Here is a 21,893-nt window from a genome sequence, read left to right as displayed (position 1 = left end):
CTTCTTTGGGTGGTCGCCACGTGGTGACAATCATAAGTGATTCAGGAAGGTTTAAACTACAACTGACAATCATAAGAGTTTCAAAAGCCTCAAAACTGCAGTGCTTTCATTATTAAGTTAATGAAAAGTATTGTTACTCTGCAATAAACCATTTACACTTGCATGACCAAATCGCACTCATCTATGTATTTCATGTCATAATTTTCCACCAAGGACTTCAATAACATTTCTCCTCTGCCTCCAATTCATAATCCTGCCTATGTATACAGAAAGATATTCACACACCAACAACTATCTCCCAAAACATTTACCCAAGAAAAAACAAAAAAAACAAAAAAATTTGAGGGAGAGAGGTTTATCTTATGGGCGGAATTTCATGAAAAGAAAAAAAAAAAAAAAAAACCCTTCAGCTAATGCAATTTAAGTGTCTTGTTCTATTGGCAGCCAAGTTTTCCCTCTTGCCATAATAACATATCATTTATTTACTCTATAACCCTAGCTGTGCAAAATTTCTCTTACTCTCCTTCCGCTCTTTATCAACTTCTTGGAAGTGAATCCTGTCGAGTCAACTCATAGGCTCCATCTGGGGGTCTTTGATTCTCAGTATCTACAGTACTTTCAGTACTTGCTTTCGAGCAAAGGAAGAAGAATGAAGATGTATATATTGTGACATGCCAAATGCTGCAGATCATTTTATGCACCAATCATGAGAGAGAGAGAGAGAGAGAGAGAGAGAGAGAGAGAGTATTTCATGATATAATTGTACCTGTGCCAAACCCAGTAGCTTTCACTGGTCTCCAGTTTCCAGCTAATTCCTGCCATGGCTAATGCAGTACAACCTGCAATTACAAAGCCCCAGCGAAACCTTCTAAAAATTGTCTTAATAAGATTCCGGAGCCATCCCCTAACAGCTTGCAACCTGCGTAATCCCTTGGTTTTTTTAGAAAAGGAAGTGGTATGTTATTATTATACTTATGGGCAAAGGGCTACCCTCCACTCATCCAATAGGGTTATTAAATTCAAATGGGGTTTGAGCTAATTATAGAAGCCTGCTCAGTCCATGCCATTTCAAATTAATATCTTACCATTCCAAGGATGGCTCCTATTTAAATATACAGTCACAATTTTTGTTTTCATAATTTGACAGTGGGATATATGTGCCCAACAATTATGACACTGGCAGATTGGCAGTTCAAAACTGAAATCCAAGTGGTAGAGAAAAAAAAATTGATTATTCATATCAAACTAATGAACTCAACAAATATCATCTGTTCATTATAATACTTGAATATGAGTTTATATTTTTTTTTATATGTATTGATTGCATACTGAGCTATAATAGATATATTTTCTTGCAGTAATTAATGATTGATATAGTTAAGAAACCCACCTCTCAAGCATATTTAAGGAGAATCCGATCGGAAAGGAAAATGACCTAAACTTGGTTGACAATTCTATCAGCCATCCAATAAGAAGAGCCAAAGTGCCAATTACAATTACAAGAATAATATTGGAAGCCCTGCAAAGTTCAATATGGTTAGGTGCCTGAGACAACTACTAAAAATAGGTTCCAGATTTAAAATGCACTCAATCTATGTCTATAAATTCAAGGTACCTGGTGGCCTTAGTAATTGCCATGAGGGCAGTAAGGATCGCTACAGCTGTGTGTACTGCTCTCTTAATACCTTCATCAATTGTAGCTAAGTACACAAATGTGCTCACAACAGCCATGAAAGAGAGCCAGAAGTCCATGAACTGAAACATTTCAGATAACCAATCATAAATATCCTAAACTACAAATCATAATGTGTTTGAGAGAGAGAGAGAGAGGGAGATAACTTTAGCACAGTGTAAATTACTGCATTCATAATCATACGGATCTCACACCCTATCACATGAAAAACCCATATCTCAAGTGAGGATTGGCGAATGATATCTTTGAAGGCTTCCAGGCTTTTGCCAATCAATGAGTTTTTTTTTTCTTTGTTTATTCTATTTTACAAGTGTCTTCTTCCCAAGTTTCTAACACCAAATCATAGAGAACAGTATCTTCCGGCCTATAGCATTTAAAACAAAGGTTAGAGAGAAAAAAGTGTACCTGTAAGACAAAAAAGGTCAGAGGACACCAGGTACCCACATCACAAGCATGATATAACCCACTTGAAATTCCACTAACTGTAAATATCACCCATTCTGCCAATGCCTGTACAAAGAAATCATGACCTCCTTGTCAAAAGAAAAAAATAGGGCTTGCGCTTCAATCAAGTTTAGCGGCTGAATCAAGTAATTAAGATTCAATAATCAATATCGACAAGTTCTAAATGCCCAAAGAGTAGGTACAAATACAAGAAACCTCCCTGGTATGTAATAACCTACTTGAGTTTTCTATTTCACTAGGCCTCTCAGTAGGGTTGTTAAATATACGAATTCGCCATCATTGGTCAGGATATGATGAAAATTTTCTAAATTTTGGAATTAAGTTAAACCAGTTTTATGACATCAGTTTAAAGTCCATATAAGATAATCTTATGGAAGAGAGCAATATTGTTGTAAATCTCAGGGAGTGTTTCTTTTATTTGGAAAAATATATAATTACTTTGTTGCTAGAAGCCTTGAGTTATAGTTAATCAAAGTCAAAAGATAATTATAAGTACGAGCATTACCTTCTGTCGAAGAGCCCAAAAGGCAGGAAGTACTGCTGCAGCATTTGATGCGATAAGAAAAATTGATTGCCATATGTGCCCTATGCCAATTTTCAGCCAGAGAAATAGATAAAAGAACCATTGTAGAGAATAATACTGAGTCCTGGAGCTAGTTTCCAATGAGAAAAATTGCTTTGTTAAATAAAACAGAACCACTTCAAAGTACACTTTTTTTTTTCTCTGACTTGTCTCATGGAGCTGAGAGCTGTGGCAAAATAGCAGTCCCCTGCAATAGTTTGACCTATCGACCGAGGCCATCATTGACTCCGAAACTTTCAGATTTGTGGATTTTTGTTATTTATTAGCGGGATATACAGCTCCAGATTAGAGTCAAGTTTGTAAAATTACAGCTGTTTTATAAAACTAAGAAGCCATCTAACAACTGCAAGATCAGACAAACTAACTACATCTGCTTCAGGGCCTATGCACATAGACAAGCTTACATTGTTTTCAAGAACATCTCTTCATTTAAATAGTAAAAAATTTAGGCAAATTCTCATTAAATGGATCATCTATATTTTTTTTTTTTCTCCAAACTAGCAGATGCTGTTTTTGCACATTTGTTAGACACCTAACATTGCTTCCTGGTCGAGAGTTCATATTACAGGCTCTAGACAAACGGATCACATTCAGTGAGAACAAATCACCATAGCAATTTTGGAACAATGGGCAACAAAAGTTAGCAAAGACCAACTGCAAAGACAACATTTTCATATAACTTTGAGATAACGCATACCATGATGTGATATAATTTCAATGCTACAGTCAAAGCCTCCATGGGTTCGATCACACGAGCAATAGCTGAGAAAAAATTAATATCACCACATTATACCAATAATAATGACTGGAAAATTCATAAACTAAGGTGTCAGCTATCTTTCTGATTAAGAAATTTAAACGTAGTTGATAAGAAAAACCATAAGGGGAGGGTCGAACATAAACCTGTATAGTGTTAATCCACTAGCATCATAACTAGTTGCGCATTTCCCATGTGAGGAGCATCTTCTTGGGCATCTTTCAAGGGAGACGGACATGGTAGTCTGAAATTTGGAAGCAGTACTGGTGGTGTTGAGATGCTTTAGTCCAAAACCCCAAGTTCCTTCTCTAATGTACAAAACATAAAAATCAACCTTGTCTTCACTCGAATTATATAAGTTGAAAAACATGGAACCATCACTACTGCTTGTCCTGTTTGCATAATAATAGTCCCAGCTACTAAGAGATGGTAATCCGCCGAATCTAGCATATACTTCATAATTAATCTGTGCATCTGATGTTAATCGAATGTGGATATTTCCTCCAGCTGCACCACGAGGAATGTCCAAAATAAAATAAGTCCATGCGTTATCTGGTTCTCCGCCAACCGAGGTGTTGGTTAAAAGTGAATCCAGAGGAAAATTGGCTGAATCAGAAGACACTTTTCCACTAACAGGTAAATAGTAGGATCCAAAGGCGCCTGAACCTTGACTCAGAACCGTCTGCAGACAACCATTCTCAGCTTGTCAATAAATTATTCCTGCGAATAAGTTTCTTGAAAAAATCAACATAAGGATAAAATACTACAGAAGATAAGCTGTTTATAAACTAGCTTTAAAGCAAGAAACTAACATGAATAAAAAAATCTAAAATAAGTGACTTCATCTAATATTGCAACATGCAGATTGTATCCCTTTACCGAAACCTTGATCTGTTTCTGCTTAGTGAAAATGATCTGTCAAAATTGTTCTTTAATCAATATTTTTTCCATACACCCATTAGTGCAAAGTGCAAACTAACTTGTAAGTTATATAATTTCTTTTCATCTTATGCTTCATATCTAATTATCAGTCATCATAACAGAATAACATCAAAAGAAAACAGATTACACAGTAATGTCCATTTCTAGACTAACATTAGTCAAGTGAGTATGTAATCATCACTTCATCCTAATCCTCCCAACCAACGTGTACAAGATACCAAGTTTAATGAGGAAATTGAACGAATTACCTATTAATTCAAAGAAATTGATACTTTCAAGAAATCTCATAGAAGCAGAAACAAATGTATCAGCAAGCCTACCTGAAGGGTGTATATTTCCCATGTACAATTTGCTCCAGCTTTCCCCGCTGGGCATTCATGCAGTTTTGATTGCATCGTGTAGCAAACTTTTAAGTCAGTATCTGGACTCCCTCCAAGTTCTTTTGAGAGGTTTATAGGTATAACAGTAATGTACCAGCGACCAACTTTCGGAAAGTGAATGACCAAAGGATCTTTGTTTATATTACTGGAATAATCATGCAGAGTTTCTGAAGGTATTGCACCATGCCGTGCAAAACACATTAAATTAATATCACTACTGTTCCTGGTGTTATTTGATGATGTTACATTTAACCAAACATCCATTGCCACAATTTTTAACTTTTGTGATACTCCCACTGCATCCAAAGAGTATACTTTTTGTTCCCCATCTCCATGACAAGAAGATTCAAAATTATTTTTGCATGAAATAACATTTTCAACTGTTCGGTTGTACAAATCAGCTTCTGAAGAATTTTCTGCAGGACTGTAGCTATCAGACAGAGCACAAGAAAGTGGGTAAATTGTCTGATTGCAATACTGGCCCCACATGGTTAGGGTTGTACATCCTTCCACAGTAATGTTGGCACTGAAGGAGTATGATGAGCCACGATTAATCTGCAATGTTTGCATAGTAGCCTTAATTAAGTGTTCAGATGAATGCAAAATTCATGAATATCCATTATTAAGGCAAAATTCATGAATATCCCTTCACTGAAAAGCAGAAAGGAAAATTAAAAAAACAGCAATAACTATAATGTCTATTATAAGGATTAAGGACACACTATTAATTGAAAATTTTTAAAAATGTTAGATCAGATGCCTCTGCAGAGGGAGCTGAATCACTCAGATGTCAAATTTAAGCAAAAGTGTGTGGACTGTCCTTGATTTACAACCAATGCACAAGTGCCAAAAGTTTGCTTGAGCTAATTCTAAGACCTTTTATGAGGTACCAAAAATGTAGCTCTTATCAAATCAACATGGAAAACCACATAATCAGCTTCAACTTTTCCAGTGGTTTTCAAAACCAAAGTTTTTCAACCACATTCCATTTTTAAGCATGGCTACCCTGCATATTTCTCAATTACCAGTTCACAATGATTTATTAAATAAAAAATAGAAAAGTATAAAAGGCACCATGACTACAATAATTGGGTGAATCAATGGTCAACACCATGACTAACTACAATAAAAAAATTAAGGATGATAAAATATACCATCTTTGATTGTGTTCTTGTAGGTCCAATGCCATTGAACAGACCAAAATACCAAACTCCTGGAGAAATCTGAACAACAATTTCATCAGACCAAGAATATAATTTTTTCAAAAAGAAGAAAAAAATCACGAAAGAAGCTGTGAATTGTTCCATTAGCATAATCCCTCCCCAAAAGTTATATATTTAACAAACAAAAATTAGTAATATTATAAGTAACAGATTTGATGAGACCTGCTCATTTGTCAACTTCACGGTGAAATTTTTAGACATGGGATAGCACTGCTCTGCACTCTGAAGAGCTTGTATTTCTTTGAACGAACCATTGTAGAAGGGAACTATAACTGCCATAGCAGAAAATCTATTCAACACTCTTTTCAATCATAATTTGATTAGAATTTGAAGGAAAGATAAAATAAGAATGGGAAAACTGAAAACCTAATTTCATCTAAAACAAAAAACCAAAATCATGCAATAGAGAAAAGATCCACAAACAGATAAGTTGAGCATACAAACAGCACTTAGTTAACCAGACACATGGACCAAACCATGTTAAAGAGAAACAATATTGAGTGTACAAAAAGTAGTTGAATTTTTGTACATGTTAAAGAGGACCAAATCATGTTAAAGAGACGCTCTGACCAAAGCATGTTAACTAATAGTCGATAAACAATGTTTTCATAAAGAACTCAGCAAGCAGAATCTTTGGGGATTCCTAATTCTAAATTGGTGAAAAGGAAATAATCTTAGCGGCGTGAGGCATTTGTTGAGTTGACTCTTGGGGAATACTTTTAATATGCATGTTGACCAGAAATGTAATGTCACAGGACAAAAAGCACAAGATAGAGCAGAAAGGCAAAGAAAGATGCATGTGGATGGAGTTAAATATATTTACACATACTTCAGTTTAATCAATTTATCTAAATCTAGATGAGATATACCTGGACGGCCGGAATCTGTTAGAGAAGTGTTGACATCTGGCAGTGGGGGGCTACCATCTCTGAAGCAAATCAATGGCAGTGTATTTTTAGGAACCTTTTCTATGTTTACAGTACCCTGAGAACAGTATGAACTATAAGCAAGGATGCAAAGTAATCATAATGTATTAAAATTAGAAATTTAATGAATTTAGAGGCATGTTTTGTAGCACAGCTCCAAATTTTAATTAAAACAATGAAACAGTGAAAAGGAAAAAGGTATATCAAAAGAAAAGAACTGGAAAAAAAATGTTCAATCCAGAAAACAACTTTCAATTTGGAATCAGCTATCAGACAGTTCATGATATACCTTTCCAGTTTCCACCTTACATAAATAAGACATTAAGTGCAAAAGAAATACTTTTTAAAAGGAAAAAGAAAAAGTAGGAGATTTAAACCCTGATAAATATACTTACAATGTCTACGTCCGAGTTCATTGCTATAGACATGGAAGAGAACCATGGTGGCAATTCAACTGGAGCAAGGAAAAACACCAAACCAGTAAGATATTGCATAATTAGCACTACATATCTGATATTAAATTTAAACAAATTCACCATTTCACTAAGCACACTTAACAATTCTATATCTTTGTCACCATATATAATTGACAATTGACTTGGCTAAATGAAATGAAAATAAGATGTCTATTTCATGGTGAATGCATAATTATACCACTTGCAATAGCTGAATAAACAAAAATGTGAGGAAAAACATCACATTCACCTAATGAGACTAAATTGCATGAGATGTCTCCCAGCCAAACCCCCCTGATTATAAAGAAATACAAATCAAACAAATATAGCCTCTCATAATGCGGTGTCAAGCTGTGATTCATTGACAAGAGCAACAGAACTAACATAAGAATCTGTGAAAAGATTTAAGGGAAAAAAATCACTCATTACATGATGGTCGACATAAAAAGGAAATGCTGAAATCAGCTTACTTGTGACTCAATTAAAGCCCAAGTCAAGAAACAGAATGATAAATGTTTCAAACTTAGTTTCGAGCATGATCACATATAAAGTTATTCTACACAATTCTGAAACCAGCAAGTCAGCTCTAGTAGCTAAACATTGTAAACTTGCTCAATGAATACTATCATAACAGTCCTGACCAAAAATTAACAGATCTTTTCCAGAAATATTACATATGATACATCAATGAATATTTACAAAAATAAAAGAAATATATATATATATATATACATATGCAACTGTATTTACCGAAATTTAAAACAAAGGTGCAATTACCAGTGACCATCCAATTATCTGAATTTCACGAAATATCATTAAATTTGACCATGACCATTAAACACAACACCCCCCATGTTAAGAATTTTAAACACAAACACTCCAAAAGCTAGAAATATAACACAATTTAACAACAAAAAATCAACGTACTTCAAATTCTTCAAAAAAAATTAATCTTGTTTGCCTTGACCCATCAATCATTACACCCCATACTCCTTCCAAAACCATTTAAGCACAGAATTAATCAACCAAATGCTTAAAAGGGTCATTGGAAAGCAACTCATTCACCTCTAATATAGCGCACGTCAAATGGCCTGAGCGTGGTTGGTGGGTAGCTGAAGCTGGAGACAGTGAAGCTGTTGAACGGACCCAGTTCGTCGTATGAATAACAGTGGCCGAAGAAGAATAAGCTTAAATAAAGCAGGAAATGACAGAGATTCAAATAGGAAGAGGAGCACAGAATCGAATTCGAAGCCATGACTTCTGATTCTTGGAACAAGGAAAAGAAAATAAAGAAATGAGATTTTAGTTTATTAAGAAAATTTAAGAGTATTTAAATACTTGGTTTATTGGGTGTTTAATGGTAAATTGACCGAGTTTCGGACGCGGACGACTTTGACTCGTGCAAGTCATCCTTGGACCTTGGCTAATATGTTATATGGCTACTGTTTTTTCCTTTCTTTTTTATAACCTCGTAACAACCACGCGCTTAGCGTTGTAGATTTGTTTTTTCATCAAAATAGGGTTTTAGAAAAAGAGAGAAAAAAAGAAAATCCGGCAAAAATTACAGAAAAAAGAAAGGATTTATTTTAGTCCAAAATGGAAAATAGCATGAAAAATCGATTCAAACGCTCAAGCCGGTGCGGTTCACTTTTTAATAAGTCGAGCGATTAACACGTCTAAAATTCGTCCATTTCATCCCTGTCTTAAAAATTGTTGGTCAGTTTCTATCCTGAAATCGTATAAAAAATTATACTTATAATCTTTCAACTGTTTGTTACCAACACAAAACACACAAAGCATAAATCATTTAGAATCGTGTTCAACCAATAAATTGTTCGACATTTTTAATCCGACTCTAGAAATGTCGATCAGCCCTATAAAAAAAATAAAAAACATTGATAGCTTGGCCCTCATTCGATTACTCATTCCTCGTTCGATCGCTAGGTCCTGTAAAGCACGGCCATTAATTTTATAACGTGGACAGGTTCAACATTGAAAAATAGATGAACTTTTTTAATAGTAAACATATTAGGTAAATTTTTTTATTAATGCAAGCTTTAAAGGGGAGTAAGATAAGATATCGAACTTGGAAACTTTTTATGAGGGATTCTTTTCCCTTTTGGACAATGTTAAATTTGTAAGGCTTTTGATAAAATAAAAAACATTTGTAAGGCTTCATTTCATGCTCTTGTCATATTATTTTTTTTCTAAGTAATTTATTTTTGTGTAATAAATTTTTCTAAGTAATTTACATATTCATTGCCAAAAATAAATTACATATCATATACATATTCATTGCCAAAAATAAATTCTTAGTTTCATGTATATCATATACAATTCTAAGTTAGGTATATATAATATATGTGATTTGTGGGAAAATGACATAATCTCATAGATGCGAAGTGGCCAGGACCCAAACACGTCATGATCTGTCTTAAAACATAAAGCGGAGATTATGGGAAAGTTTATAGCGTTTTAGATTCATGTTGGATGGTGCAAAGACTGTTTTAGCCTTTTATTATTGGTTTGTTTCTCTCTTCAATCACAGGTGAATAATGCAGGCAAAATCACAAGATCGTCACAATAAAGAGGCTATAATAATACTGCACGCAATTGATTTCAGCCTTTGGATTAAAAAAGTAGATGCCACATGGAATGCATCTAGAAGAAACACAAACACAAACACAAACACAAATGTGATATGAAAGAAAATGTATCAAACACAAATGGATGTAATGCCAAAGCATATCACAGTTTGATGTATTATTATAATTTCGTGCTTTTCTATAGAATTCATGCACTTGAGTGTTGGAATGACTTGTGCTCCTGGCATTGGAGCATGAACCAATACTAGAGAATATGCAAATAGCACTCAACTTTTGTAAAGAAAAATATTGTAGGGAGTATTGGTTTGATTTTTGTCCCAAATGGCAAATAGGAATTGCTTTAGAACTTTCCTATATTGAAATTGTATGAATCATATGCTTAATGAAATCAAATCAATTCATTCATTAGTCGGTTTAATTTCGTTGATTTGTGTGGTTTGGGGAGAAAGGACATATAAACAAATAAGAAAATTTTAGAGAAATAAAGATGAATGAGATAAGTTAGAGAGAGAGAGAGAATATATGGTGGACGAGATAAAAAGAGAAGGGAGTTAGGTGGAATTTAATGGGAGGAGATAAACATATAATAGGTATTAAAGTATATGATATACATTTTTATTGGCAATGAATATGTATATGATATACATGAGTTTGATTAAATTGGTGTGAGTTGTCCCATATTAACTTATGCAATGAATGAATGAATATTATGATCACATATAACAATAATAATATTAAAATAATCAAATTCAATTTGAGTTTATTTAGGCAATTTACAAATAGTTCAAACTCCGTCTCAAATTGTAATAAATTGATAATATTTTTTCTTGAGTGTAGAAACCGAATCAACCCATCTTAGATGATTTGGTTTGGTCAGTTTAATCAATTAAATACTCACCCTTAGCATGAATCTTGGTTGTGAAGCAAACTCTAAACAATATAAAAAAATTTAGCAAATAAAAAACTATAAAACTATATAAATTTCGAAAATTATAAAATACCCCAAGATATTAAAAAAAACAAAAGACACAAAATGGATTATTGGTTCTTGGATATAGATGAGAGTCTCAAATCTGGTCACATTTGAGATAATTAAACTCTAAATCTATTTTAATTATAGTTTATTATCCCACTCATCCTCACTACTTAAGCTAATTCAAGGAAAAATGAGATAGAAAATTAAAATTAAATACCAATATTAATAGTTTTTCAACAAAGCAGCAAGACACTAATTTTTTTTAGTTTAGGTACTAATCTAGAGTAAAACATTTTGGATTAGGTCACAAATCAGTTTACTATACAGTTACGACTGTTTTAAATTCATAAAAATTTAAAATTTATAAGGATTTAATGCTTTTGATTTATATATGGAGGATGAAGTCCTATAACCCATATACTAAACATTAAAATTTAAGTTTTTCAAATATTGAAAAAACAACGAATCAATAAAAAAGTTATGACTGTTAGACAGTCACAGTTCGGTGTAATCATATTTTTTTAAATTAATACCTAAATTAAAATTTAGAATCTAAAATAAAATAAAATAAAATATTTTAATAATTAAAATAAAAAAATATTATAATTTGATACCAGATAGAATTATCGGACCTAAAATGAGATTATTTGATCTCCAATGCAGTCCCCGAGAAATTTAAAGTCAAAGGCAGTGAATCACACAAGTACATTTGTCAGAATCGGACATCACAAAATCCAAACCAACTCCAAGACAAACAAACACAACATAAACAATAACATTGTGTCCTTTATACAATTGTACGCCTACATACATCAAAATCTCCGCCGTAGGATGCTCATATACAATCACAACCCTCCATAAAATTCTCTCTCCTTGTCTTGTTACGTTTTTTTTTTTTTTTTTTTTGTGGTTAATTTTCTGAAACCAAAACGGTCAACACAGCACTCAACAACGTCACATACACACACGCAAGCACATTACAGCTCTGTGTTGGCTCCGTCGTTGCCTTGCCGTCCTCCTCCACCTCCAGAACGACGTCGCTCTATCATGACGGTCATAGATTTGATCACGAGGGTCGATGCGATATGCCAGAAATACGACAAGTACGACGTAGACAAGCAGAGGAACGACCCCAACAATGTTTCTGGGGACGACGCTTTTGCTCGCTTATACGGCGTCGTTCAGGCGGACCTCGACGCTGCTCTCCAGGTCTCTCCACTCTCGCTCACTCTTTATTTTCCTACTTGTTTTAATGGGTTTTGCAGTTTTTTTCTGTTTTTTTAACAAAATATGCACTTCTCTCTGGTTGGCTGCTGAGAAAGTTGAAAGAAAGGAAGAGAAAATAAATGAAAAATTATATGGGGTTCTCAATTCCATGCTAGATTTTTCAGTTTTCTTTTTAATGTTCTTTACTTTTTTTCGGTTTTAGTGAACTCAATGAAGTCAAAGAGAATGATAGTAATAGTACAAGGCTGAATTCAGTGAGTGGAGGTTTTGTTTGTGAAACAGAGAAATTAGAGATTAAAGCTTTAATCTTTTTTCTCACGTTTTCTCTGCATCCAAACGGAGCTTATGTCTGGATGAATTATGAATTCTGTGTTCTTTTGTTGAAATTATAGAAATCAGAGGCGGCAGCAACTGAGAAGAGCAGGGCTACTGCTGTTGCTATGAATGCAGAGATTCGACGAACCAAGGCTCGTTTGCTCGAGGAGCTCCCCAAATTGCGAAGACTTGCTCCTAAAAAGGTTTGATCTTTTGTTATTATCTAGGTTTGTGTCTTTGTTTGATTCTTCATATAAGTTATATTTCCTTTAATATTTTGCTTGGTTTTCAAGAAAATTTCACAACTTTTTCCAAGTTTCCAATCCAAAATACTTTTTCTGGTTTGAAATTTAGTGAACAAATGATTCTATCATTCATATCAGCTAAAGTCTTAAATCTTTTCGTGTTTGATGTTTAGTACTATTTTTGTTTGCTGATACTGTGTGCCATCTTATTGGTATATAATTATTAAGAAATACAATCATGAATCATGAATAGGTAAAAGGGCTTTCAAAAGAAGAGATTGAAGCTCGGAGCGATTTAGTATCTGTATTGGTAGAGAGGATAGAAGCAATACAAGATGGAACAACAAGTGGAGCTAAACAAAATGGTAGTTGGACAGACTCAGCCTCCTCTTATGCAGGAATCAAAATTGATTCGACTTCAGGTAATCAGTCGATCTAGGCTGTGACCAATGTTTCTATGGATAAGAGACCTAAATCTGTTTTTTAAACTTTTTCTAATGCCTCAACTTATATTATATCAGATGGGAGATTTGATAGTGAGTACTTTCAACAAACTGAGGAGTCGGATCGCTTTAGGCAGGAGTATGAAATGCGAAGAATGAAACAGGCAAGTATCCGTATATAATCAAGTATCTTTTTTTGCAAAAGTTTGGCTACCCCTTGCTTGCATGAATTCCATGCTTCCCTCTTCTTGTTTTTATGGGTTAGGTTGTTAAAAATTAAACTCACCTAAAGGACTAATATTGTGTTCTATAGAAAGTATTGAAATTTGAAAGGATTAAAATTACCAATTTTGAGAAAATTGAAATTTTCATTCTGATTCACATGCTTAAACTAAAGGGGTCTGGATGTAAGCTCCTGCTTATTTTTGGAATTGAATAACTTTCAATCCAATAGGGCTTGAACTTTGGAATTGTTGGTCATTTTCTCCCACATAGCCTGTGCTGAAAATCCTGACATGGGAGATTAATTTGACTTCATACAGGATCAAGGTTTAGATGTTATAGCAGAAGGACTAGACACATTGAAAAATATGGCCGGTGACATGAATGAGGTTTGTTCATACCACTATCCAATAACATTTGTTTTGGTGGTTGCTGTTCTGATTAAATATATTTTGTGTGCAGGAAATAGATAGGCAAGTCCCCTTGATAGATGAAATAGATGATAAGGTACTCCTCTGTCTTCTTCTTTATTCTGGTTACTATCTTTTTCTTTCTAGTTTCTCATAGAGCTAGCATTACATAGTGAACTCTATTTTTCATTACTTTGAAATTGTGAAATCTTTCTTTCCCATTATATTTCTCTTTTAATCATCCAATTTTTTCTGCATTAAATTAAGTTCCATTTTGACATCGCTCCAGGTTGACCGGGCAAATGCTGATCTTAAAAATACTAATGTGAGACTCAAGGATACCATAATCCAGGTAAATGCATTGTGTGCATTTTTGATATTAGATTCTGACTGGAAAAGCTTTGGTTGAGTAAAACATCCCTCTTTCCTCTCCGCCACCTTCCTCACACCATTATTATGATTTTGTTTCAGCTGAGGTCCAGCCGGAACTTCTGCATTGATATCATCCTCCTGTGTCTAATTTTAGGAATTGCTGCCTACTTGTACAAGTAAGTTTGATCTCTTTGCTGCATTGACATCCAAAACATGACCGGCTTTTTTTTGTTGCATAGTCTTCCTCTATGTGAATTCAGGTGGATGTACTATTACCTTTTTAGCATGCAGCAGACCTAGAGATTTCAATCTCAAAATTTATCTGATTTTTCAAATTTTCATAAGATTAACCCTCTAGATGCTATAAAACTAGTAGGCCATGAAAATTCATGAAGTTGTTAAATTGTGTTTTGGTGTTGGATTTTTATATTTTTGCTTGTCTGTTGCAGTGTGTTGAAGTGAATTTGGTGATCCAGCAACTATTTTCACAAGTTCTCTAAATCATTTATAGATACGTACCTGTACTCTATTTCAGTCATGGGTATATTTTACCTGTGGCTTGAGATTTCTCGATCGTGTATATGTGTGCCTGCAGGCACAAGTTCATATCCACAATTTTATTAATTAAACTTTTTATCAAAAACAACTACTGAGTCAAGATCCAATCTGGTTCAAGAGATGTGATATAAGAACCAACTTTATGAATTTTTTTTTTTTTGGTGGGAATACTTGCAAACATTGGAAGAAATGTCATTTGTAATGCGAAACCCATGTGAACCTAATGCATTGAAATGTCATAAATAGATTTTAGCCTCATAAAGTAATATGCAGAAAAATATTTACCCATAAAGTTGTGGGAAAAATATTCTCAAAAATTTGATTCTTTGAGTGCTAATTATATCAGACCAAAAAAAAAAGTGCTAATTAATTATATCGTTGAACCTCATTTTGAGGGCTTTAAGTGTGTGTTTCTTTCCTGACCCCAAAATAGAGAAAATATTTTCCAAGGCTTGGATGAAAAGAAATGTAACGTGAAAAGGCAATATATATCTAAGGGTCACATATCAATAACATAAGCATTGTCCACAAAAACAATAATAACATGACCAATTAAATTCACATATCAAACCCTCAAAACAGTAAGGCATGCAAAAATGCTTTTATGGGTAGTACATACCTCATTATATTATACAATAATCACACCTTTTTTTTTTGTACAAGGGTCGCCGAAACCTAAGAGAAAAGAAAGACCCTAGACTAGAACAGCTCTAGCTCTAGCGGAGCAAAGGGAATCGAAGAAAGAGGAAGTAGAAGAGCTTCTATGATGGGCATCATCATTTGGACTATGCATTATGTACATCCCATGCATCTACCTTTAATTATCAACTTCTTTGCAATCTCTCAGTTTCTGAGTGCTAATTTTGTGATAATGAACATGAAAAAAATTGATGACCTGGATGGCTTAGTTATTTTGGGAAGAACGAGTAATGCTGTTGGAAAAAGAAAAGATTGAAGGTGGCAATATATGGAGGGTTGGCCTCAGTGGTCATACACGTACTAGTACCAACATCATATAATGGGTTCATATGTGATAAGTTTGTGGTGGCTAAGAAGTTTGTAATCAAAATCTCCCAAAGTTTGTGGCTAATAACATTAGGGGTGGGAAAATAGGACAAGATGATATGAATAGTAAGATTCTAACAAATGATTATTTAGTCTAGTACATGAAACTCAGTCTCTTTTTATGAAAGGAGGTTAAGAATTCAAATCTACATTTGATTAATAATAATTAAAAAAAAATAGTAGGACTCAAATCTAAAATTAGACCCTTAGATGATTTCGGTTAGAAGAATAGTTACCGGCCTAGGGACTAAGGTTGTTGGAGAAGAAATTTGGGCGTGGGCCTGGTGGACTTTTGGGTGGGCTACGTAAAGCTTATTCTTCTTAAACCAACATATATAAACTCAAATTCCCATTCTTTTCTTTTTTGGTACAAATTCCCATTCTTCTTAAATCACACATACAAATTATTATTATTATCATAGTTTTTTATGAGAAATTCTACTTGTACCCACCTTAATTGCTAATTATAACCTCCTTTCAACCATATTTTCCCAAAAACTTCTCACTATACCCTTAAATAAAACTTAAAAAAAAAAGTAAGAGAACAAAGTAAAATGCAATGGGGTCGTCGACTACCCATAGTGATCTTGCAAGCTCAGGAGCGAAGAAGAGGAAGAGAAAGAGAAAATAAAGGAAAGAGAGTGACAAAGAGAAAGATAAGGATATAGAGGGCTTGTTTGGCACTTCCTTCTGGAAGCGCTTTTATTGGAAGTGAAAGCGCTTTTGCAAAGAAGCACAAACATATTTTTATAAAAATTCTAAATAGTTCATGTAAAATCACTTGGAAGTGCTTCATGAGCAAGCACCTGACATATGCTTCTTAAAAAATCCTTAAAAGCATTTTTATAACCCAAAAATACTTTTATTTATTTTTGATAAACGCTACCAAATGTGCTTCTCCTAATCTGAAAATGCTTTTGACAATTCTAAAAGCAGTACCAAACGAGCCCATAGACATAGAGGGAAGGTCTCAGACGACAAGGAAGGGAGGGTGGGTAGCTGCGTTAGGTTGATTTTTTTTAAAATAATATTTAAAAGTAAAATTAGAATTTATGAAATAGGGATATAGGGAGCATTTTTTTTAACATTTGAATAAATTGAACCTTAACCCTATGACTCATTACCCAACCAATTATTACCAAGGACTTAATTAGGCGAGAAGGGGTATGAATGTAATTTTTCTTTTGTTGTTATTATTATTAGTAGCTAAAAACAAGTAGTGGCAACATATACTATACACGCATGGTTAATACGTTTAGGCTACACAAAAAAGTATAAATCTTTTTGTCCTGCATAAGTGGATTCCACATAATGAATTAGCTAGGGTTCCACCAAACTTTCTTATATATACATACGTCTATTTTGAGTTAGCTTACAGGAAATAGCTTCATCGTTGAATATCCATTTGGGAAACACCAACTAAAATACTAAATAATTTCCATAAAAGAAGTACTAAATATTTAAAAAAAGTTACACGTCACTTAATTTGCTAATCTCGGATATAATAAGTTAATAACCTGAAATTTGCTTAGCTAAGACTAAGAGCCTAAGAATAAATAAAAAAAATGAGAATGAATTTGTTTTGTTTTAAAATCATGTTAATACTACGTACTCTGAACTGAATGGGCCGCTCTCCAATACAGCGCCACGTGGCGCATCCAAGTCTGTGGGCCCAGCAAATTCTAGTGTTGCATGGAGATAATTTCCCAAAAAGAAAACAAGAAAACAAAACCAAAAAAAAAAAAAGAGTCTGATTTTATATTCTTTATCAAGAATGTCATTCAGCCACATCGACCGGACCTAGAAGGCTATAACTCGTATGTAAAAGAGCAATTGGTTGTTGGAAAAACGAATAAACAAACAAGGGAAAATTCCCAAACTACCCTTCCATTTTTAAACACTGTCTAACACAATCCCTGTGGGTACACCCGACTCACACGCTAGCAAACAACCTCTCATTCCTGTCATGTTCCGGAGAGGCACTACCCTCACCCGCGACAAAACGCGACACCATGTGCAACAAAAAGTTTGTTAACCCTAAACACCCAAAAGAAGAAGAAACTAATTAAAAACGATAATCGCAATCCCTGTGAAATTATCTTACATTAGGGACTTGAGTGATCTCGCCTTCACCGGCTTCCGCATCCGCTTCCTGCCGCTGTCTCCGCTGCCATTATCGTCGTCGTCGTCCTCATCGTCGTAATCGACATAATCAAATTCGTCATTAACAATTTGTGAAGAAGACGATTGAGATTGAGGAGCGGTCTCATGAGTAATAGTACCATTTTCAGCAGACTTGGCCTGGCTCTTGTCTTTATCCCCGCCTCGCTTTCGTCCCCATAACGGGCCAAAGCCGGAATAGTAATAGAATTCGTAAGGGTTTGAAGATCCAGCCTTCTTGGCCTTGGCCCGAACGCGGCGGGACCCAACAGCGGGGATGGCAGCTACTGGCGGGGCCTTTTTGGAGGCAACATTGTTGCTAGTAGTGTTGTTGTTGTTTTGATTGCTGGTGGTGTTGTTATTGTAAGACCTAAGGAGAGACAAATGGTGTTCGCAAAAGGAGTGACCTTGCTTGGCTTCCTTCTTGCAATGCCAACCCTTACCATCATTCTTCTGGCAGAACATGCTTATCTTCTGCTTCTTCGAAAACCCAATTCCATTATCATTATTGTCTCTGCTCCTTATTCTCGCTTCTTCGTTATCGCCCAACCCTTTCCAAGTAACAAGACCCTTTTCGATATTATCGTTACGGTCGATATCGCCGCGGGTATTGGGCATTGCTGCTGCAGCTGCTGGTTTGTCTTCGCCAGTGTCCATCATCGACGCGACGCTGTCGTTTTGTATTAACACATACATATTTCAAGCTAGAATTTTGGATATTATAAAAACAAAGGCAACATAGAATAAAAACGATAAAAATGAAAACACCAAACCCTAATATTGGTTGGAATACCGTACGAAAAATTGGAGAGAAAGTAAGGATTGGAATCGAGGAATAGGGAAGTGGGTTACCTCTCAACAGCTCCGATGGAATCACCGTAGCTCCCGTTTCCATTGAAGCTGCTGTCTTCAGCTTCGAACTACAATAAAACAAAAACCAAAAACCCAAGAGAGAAAAAAAGTTCAAAATATGTGGAAATGAGGGCGACCCATTAACCTAATCGACCGTCGCGAGCTAAATACAGCACGGAAGCTGAAAATTTTAGGGTTTTTGGGGAACCCTAATGTAATACAGAAAACCCTAGTGGAGGGAAATGCAGGCGGAAGGGGAGAGAGAAATTAGAGGGGAGCTGGGAAGTGGGTTTTGTGGCAGATCTGCCATTAAAATGCGGAGAGGGAAAGAGAGATCAGATTGAAGAAGACGAAGACTGACCTGGTAGTGCGAGGAGTGGTGGTGGGCAAAGGGAATCACATCCCATGGCGACTGGTTGAGCTTGCACACGTGCGGCAGGAAGTCCTCGGGAGCTGAAGCGTGCGAGGTGAAGAGGAGGGGTGAGAGCTTCGCGTTCTTCCGGATCCTCATCTCCAACTCTTTAATTTCTCTCTTCAGCAACCCACCAGATACAAAATATTCAGATAATATCAGCAACACACAGGTAGGTAGAGAGAGAAAGGGTCCGAGAGAGTCAGACAGAGAAAAACTTGGCCCCCCAAAAAAGTGTTTGGTTTCTGGGATTTTTTTTTTGGGCTTTTTCTCTCACTTTCTCGTGGGGTTTTTTCGCTCTCAGAGGTTGGGGGGTTGGGTTTGCAGATCTCACAGAACTCGATATAATCAGGGTTTCTTATTAACTTCTGTTGCTTTCTCGGCCCTTCGTATGTGTGTCTTTCGATTTATTTTTTCTCCTGGACGATTCTGCCCTTTATCTTTTGTTGTATTCACGGAGGGGTCGGGTGTGCGCGGAGAGAAAGCTGCCGCTATTACACGTCATGATAGTTGTCCAAACCCATTTGTTTAAAGACAGGAGAGAAATTGCTCCTCTGCACACGCCCACACAGAAATTTAAAGTGGAGGTGCAGTAATCCAAAGCTGAAGGGTAATACAGTCATTTAATCTTTGACATTAGAAAAGTGCGGGCTTTTTTCTCATCAATGTAGGGTGGGGGCAGTGGGTGCGTCAGCATGTGATGTTCATCCGAGATGGATTCGGACGGAGGGTATTTTGGTCATTTGGAGAATCGTTTTGAAATGTTGGTAAAATATTTCATTTGCCGGTAAAAATAAAACCTAATGTCTTTTGATATGGAGGGAGAAGCGAGAAGTGGCGCGTCGGCTTCACGCGGAAAAATCTGGTGAGGTTACGCTCGGTTAAGGCAAGTGGCGAACACGTTTGGTCCACATCCCACATGAAAAGGGCACTTTGTGTGGGGTCCCCCGATTGAGTCAACAGAATGAACGGCTGCGATGTGGTTGGATTGATGAGGTGGCACGGAACCCGATACCAGGATTGGGTTGTGTAATTGGTTAGGAGGAGGTAGCCTTATGTGTCACTCTGTGGTTGTATTTTGGGCAGACATTTGTGTTTTAACAATGTTCTCTTATGCCAGCTAGAACCAAAAATTATTGTAAAAACAAGGTACACATTTTAACTATATCTCTCAATGTTGTCTAAGTAGGGATTTTTCTAAGATACCAACTAGTATCAATGTTGTCTCTTAATTGTCACTCACATCTGATTCACACACACTTAAAAAGTGTTATTAGTTCATCTGTCTTTGTCCACATGCATTTCTCCATACACTGAAAGTTCACTTGTCTTTACTTACATACATTTTTTCCATATATTAAAAGAGTTGGTATAGTGTATCTACCACATAAATGAGTTTACATGTGTGACAGATGCGGTCAAGATTGTTTGTCAGTAAATATAGTACATGTATCGCTACCGTTTTGGTATGTAATCGTCGACAATATCATTTAATAAGAATTGAAATTACTTAATTATTACCTTTGAACAATTATTTTCATTAGTCAATATTAATTGTATGTTAGTTAGGGGTCTAATTCGAGTGGGTTAATTGGGTGGGGTTGGAAGGCAAACCAACCCCGAGCCCACATTCCACAATTCGGACTCGGGCTCGGGTTCATGTTCGGGTTGGTCTTAGGTTGCCCAAATTGACTAGGCATTGAAAGTTCACATGTCTTTACTCACATACATTTTTTCTAGATATTAAAAGAGTCAGTACATTGTATCCACCACATAAATGAGTTTACATGTGTGACAGATGCAGTCAAGATTGTGTGTCAGTAAATATGGTACATGTATCGCTACCGTTTTGGCATGTAATCGTCAACAATGTCATTTAATAAGAATTGAAATTACTTAATAATTACCTTTGAGCAATTTTTTTCATTAGGCAATATTAATTGTATGTTAGTTAGAGGTCTAATTCGAGTGGGTTGGGCGGGTTGGAAGGCAAACCAACCCCGAGCCCACACTTCACAATTCGGACTCGGGCTCGAGTTCATGTTCGGGTTGGTCTTAAGTTGCCCGAATTGACTAGGTGTGCTCAACCTGTGAATCCAATACAATTTGCAACAAATTACTAATAAGTTTACATAATTTAAGTCAACAATATAAGAGCAATAATCACCACATTCATTTTTAATGTGTGATTAAGATATATAAGAGATTTAAGATATGTAATAAACTAAATACTATGATTTATAAAATTCTGGTATATTATATTAAATAAGATATGATTGATTATGATAATAAATATAACATATATGTATATCATATAATGTATGCAGTGGCGGATCCATGAATTTTATCCATGGGGTCATATTGTAAACTTATATAAGGGGTTAGGTGAGTGGGGGCTGGCTAGCGGCGACTTGCAGGCGGGCGGGGTGGCGACAAATGGGGCTGGGTAAGGGGTTAGAGTTTGAGAAAAAGGGAATTGGGGATAAATGGTGAATGAGTATGGGTTAATTCAATCAGGCTGTTGTTTGTTAGTTTATTCTTTCTTTTTTAAATTCATGGCTTCGAAACGACGTTATTTTGAGCCAGGCTTTTTTTTAAAAAAAAAA

General features: G+C 35.4%; 3 protein-coding genes across 5 annotated transcripts; 1 reads left to right on the top strand and 2 right to left on the bottom strand.

Moving 5' to 3' along the window:
- Positions 1–158: 158 nt before the first annotated feature.
- On the bottom strand, positions 159–8,731 carry LOC147290572 (transmembrane protein-like protein). Of its 2 annotated transcripts, XM_086237198.1 has the most exons (14): positions 8,490–8,731; positions 7,365–7,423; positions 6,913–7,027; positions 6,206–6,315; positions 5,975–6,043; positions 4,761–5,375; positions 3,645–4,180; positions 3,439–3,503; positions 2,664–2,743; positions 2,099–2,203; positions 1,616–1,755; positions 1,391–1,519; positions 767–919; positions 159–681 (listed from the first exon to the last, which is right to left on the bottom strand). In XM_086237198.1, the coding sequence occupies exons 1-14, from the start codon at positions 8,677–8,679 to the stop codon at positions 537–539; spliced, it is 2,511 nt and encodes an 836-aa protein (XP_086093324.1). In that variant the 5' UTR covers positions 8,680–8,731; the 3' UTR covers positions 159–536. The 2 variants fall into 2 exon arrangements, with proteins under 2 accessions (XP_086093324.1, XP_086093325.1); XM_086237199.1 differs by lacking the exon at positions 5,975–6,043.
- A 3,203-nt stretch (positions 8,732–11,934) lies between these two features.
- On the top strand, positions 11,935–14,819 carry LOC147290571 (syntaxin-71-like). 2 transcript variants are annotated; one of them, XM_086236307.1, is made up of 9 exons: positions 11,935–12,215; positions 12,626–12,751; positions 13,047–13,215; positions 13,315–13,400; positions 13,779–13,847; positions 13,921–13,965; positions 14,158–14,220; positions 14,340–14,416; positions 14,690–14,819. In XM_086236307.1, exons 1-9 carry the CDS (start codon positions 12,054–12,056, stop codon positions 14,700–14,702), a joined length of 810 nt encoding a protein of 269 aa, XP_086092433.1. In that variant the 5' UTR covers positions 11,935–12,053; the 3' UTR covers positions 14,703–14,819. The 2 variants fall into 2 exon arrangements, with proteins under 2 accessions (XP_086092433.1, XP_086092434.1); XM_086236308.1 differs by lacking the exon at positions 14,690–14,819 and having other exon boundaries at positions 14,340–14,420.
- Positions 14,820–17,744: 2,925 nt separating this feature from the next.
- EDA8 (Putative membrane lipoprotein) lies at positions 17,745–19,612 on the bottom strand. The gene is made up of 3 exons (XM_086238134.1): positions 19,237–19,612; positions 18,876–18,943; positions 17,745–18,693 (listed from the first exon to the last, which is right to left on the bottom strand). The coding sequence occupies exons 1-3, from the start codon at positions 19,384–19,386 to the stop codon at positions 17,964–17,966; spliced, it is 948 nt and encodes a 315-aa protein (XP_086094260.1). The 5' UTR covers positions 19,387–19,612; the 3' UTR covers positions 17,745–17,963.
- Positions 19,613–21,893: the final 2,281 nt, after the last annotated feature.

The sequence above is a fragment of the Dryas octopetala genome, chromosome 3, assembly GCF_963921425.1.
Source record: "Dryas octopetala chromosome 3, drDryOcto1.1, whole genome shotgun sequence".
NCBI lineage: Eukaryota > Viridiplantae > Streptophyta > Magnoliopsida > Rosales > Rosaceae > Dryas > Dryas octopetala.
This window is presented reverse-complemented; position numbering and strand designations above follow the sequence as displayed.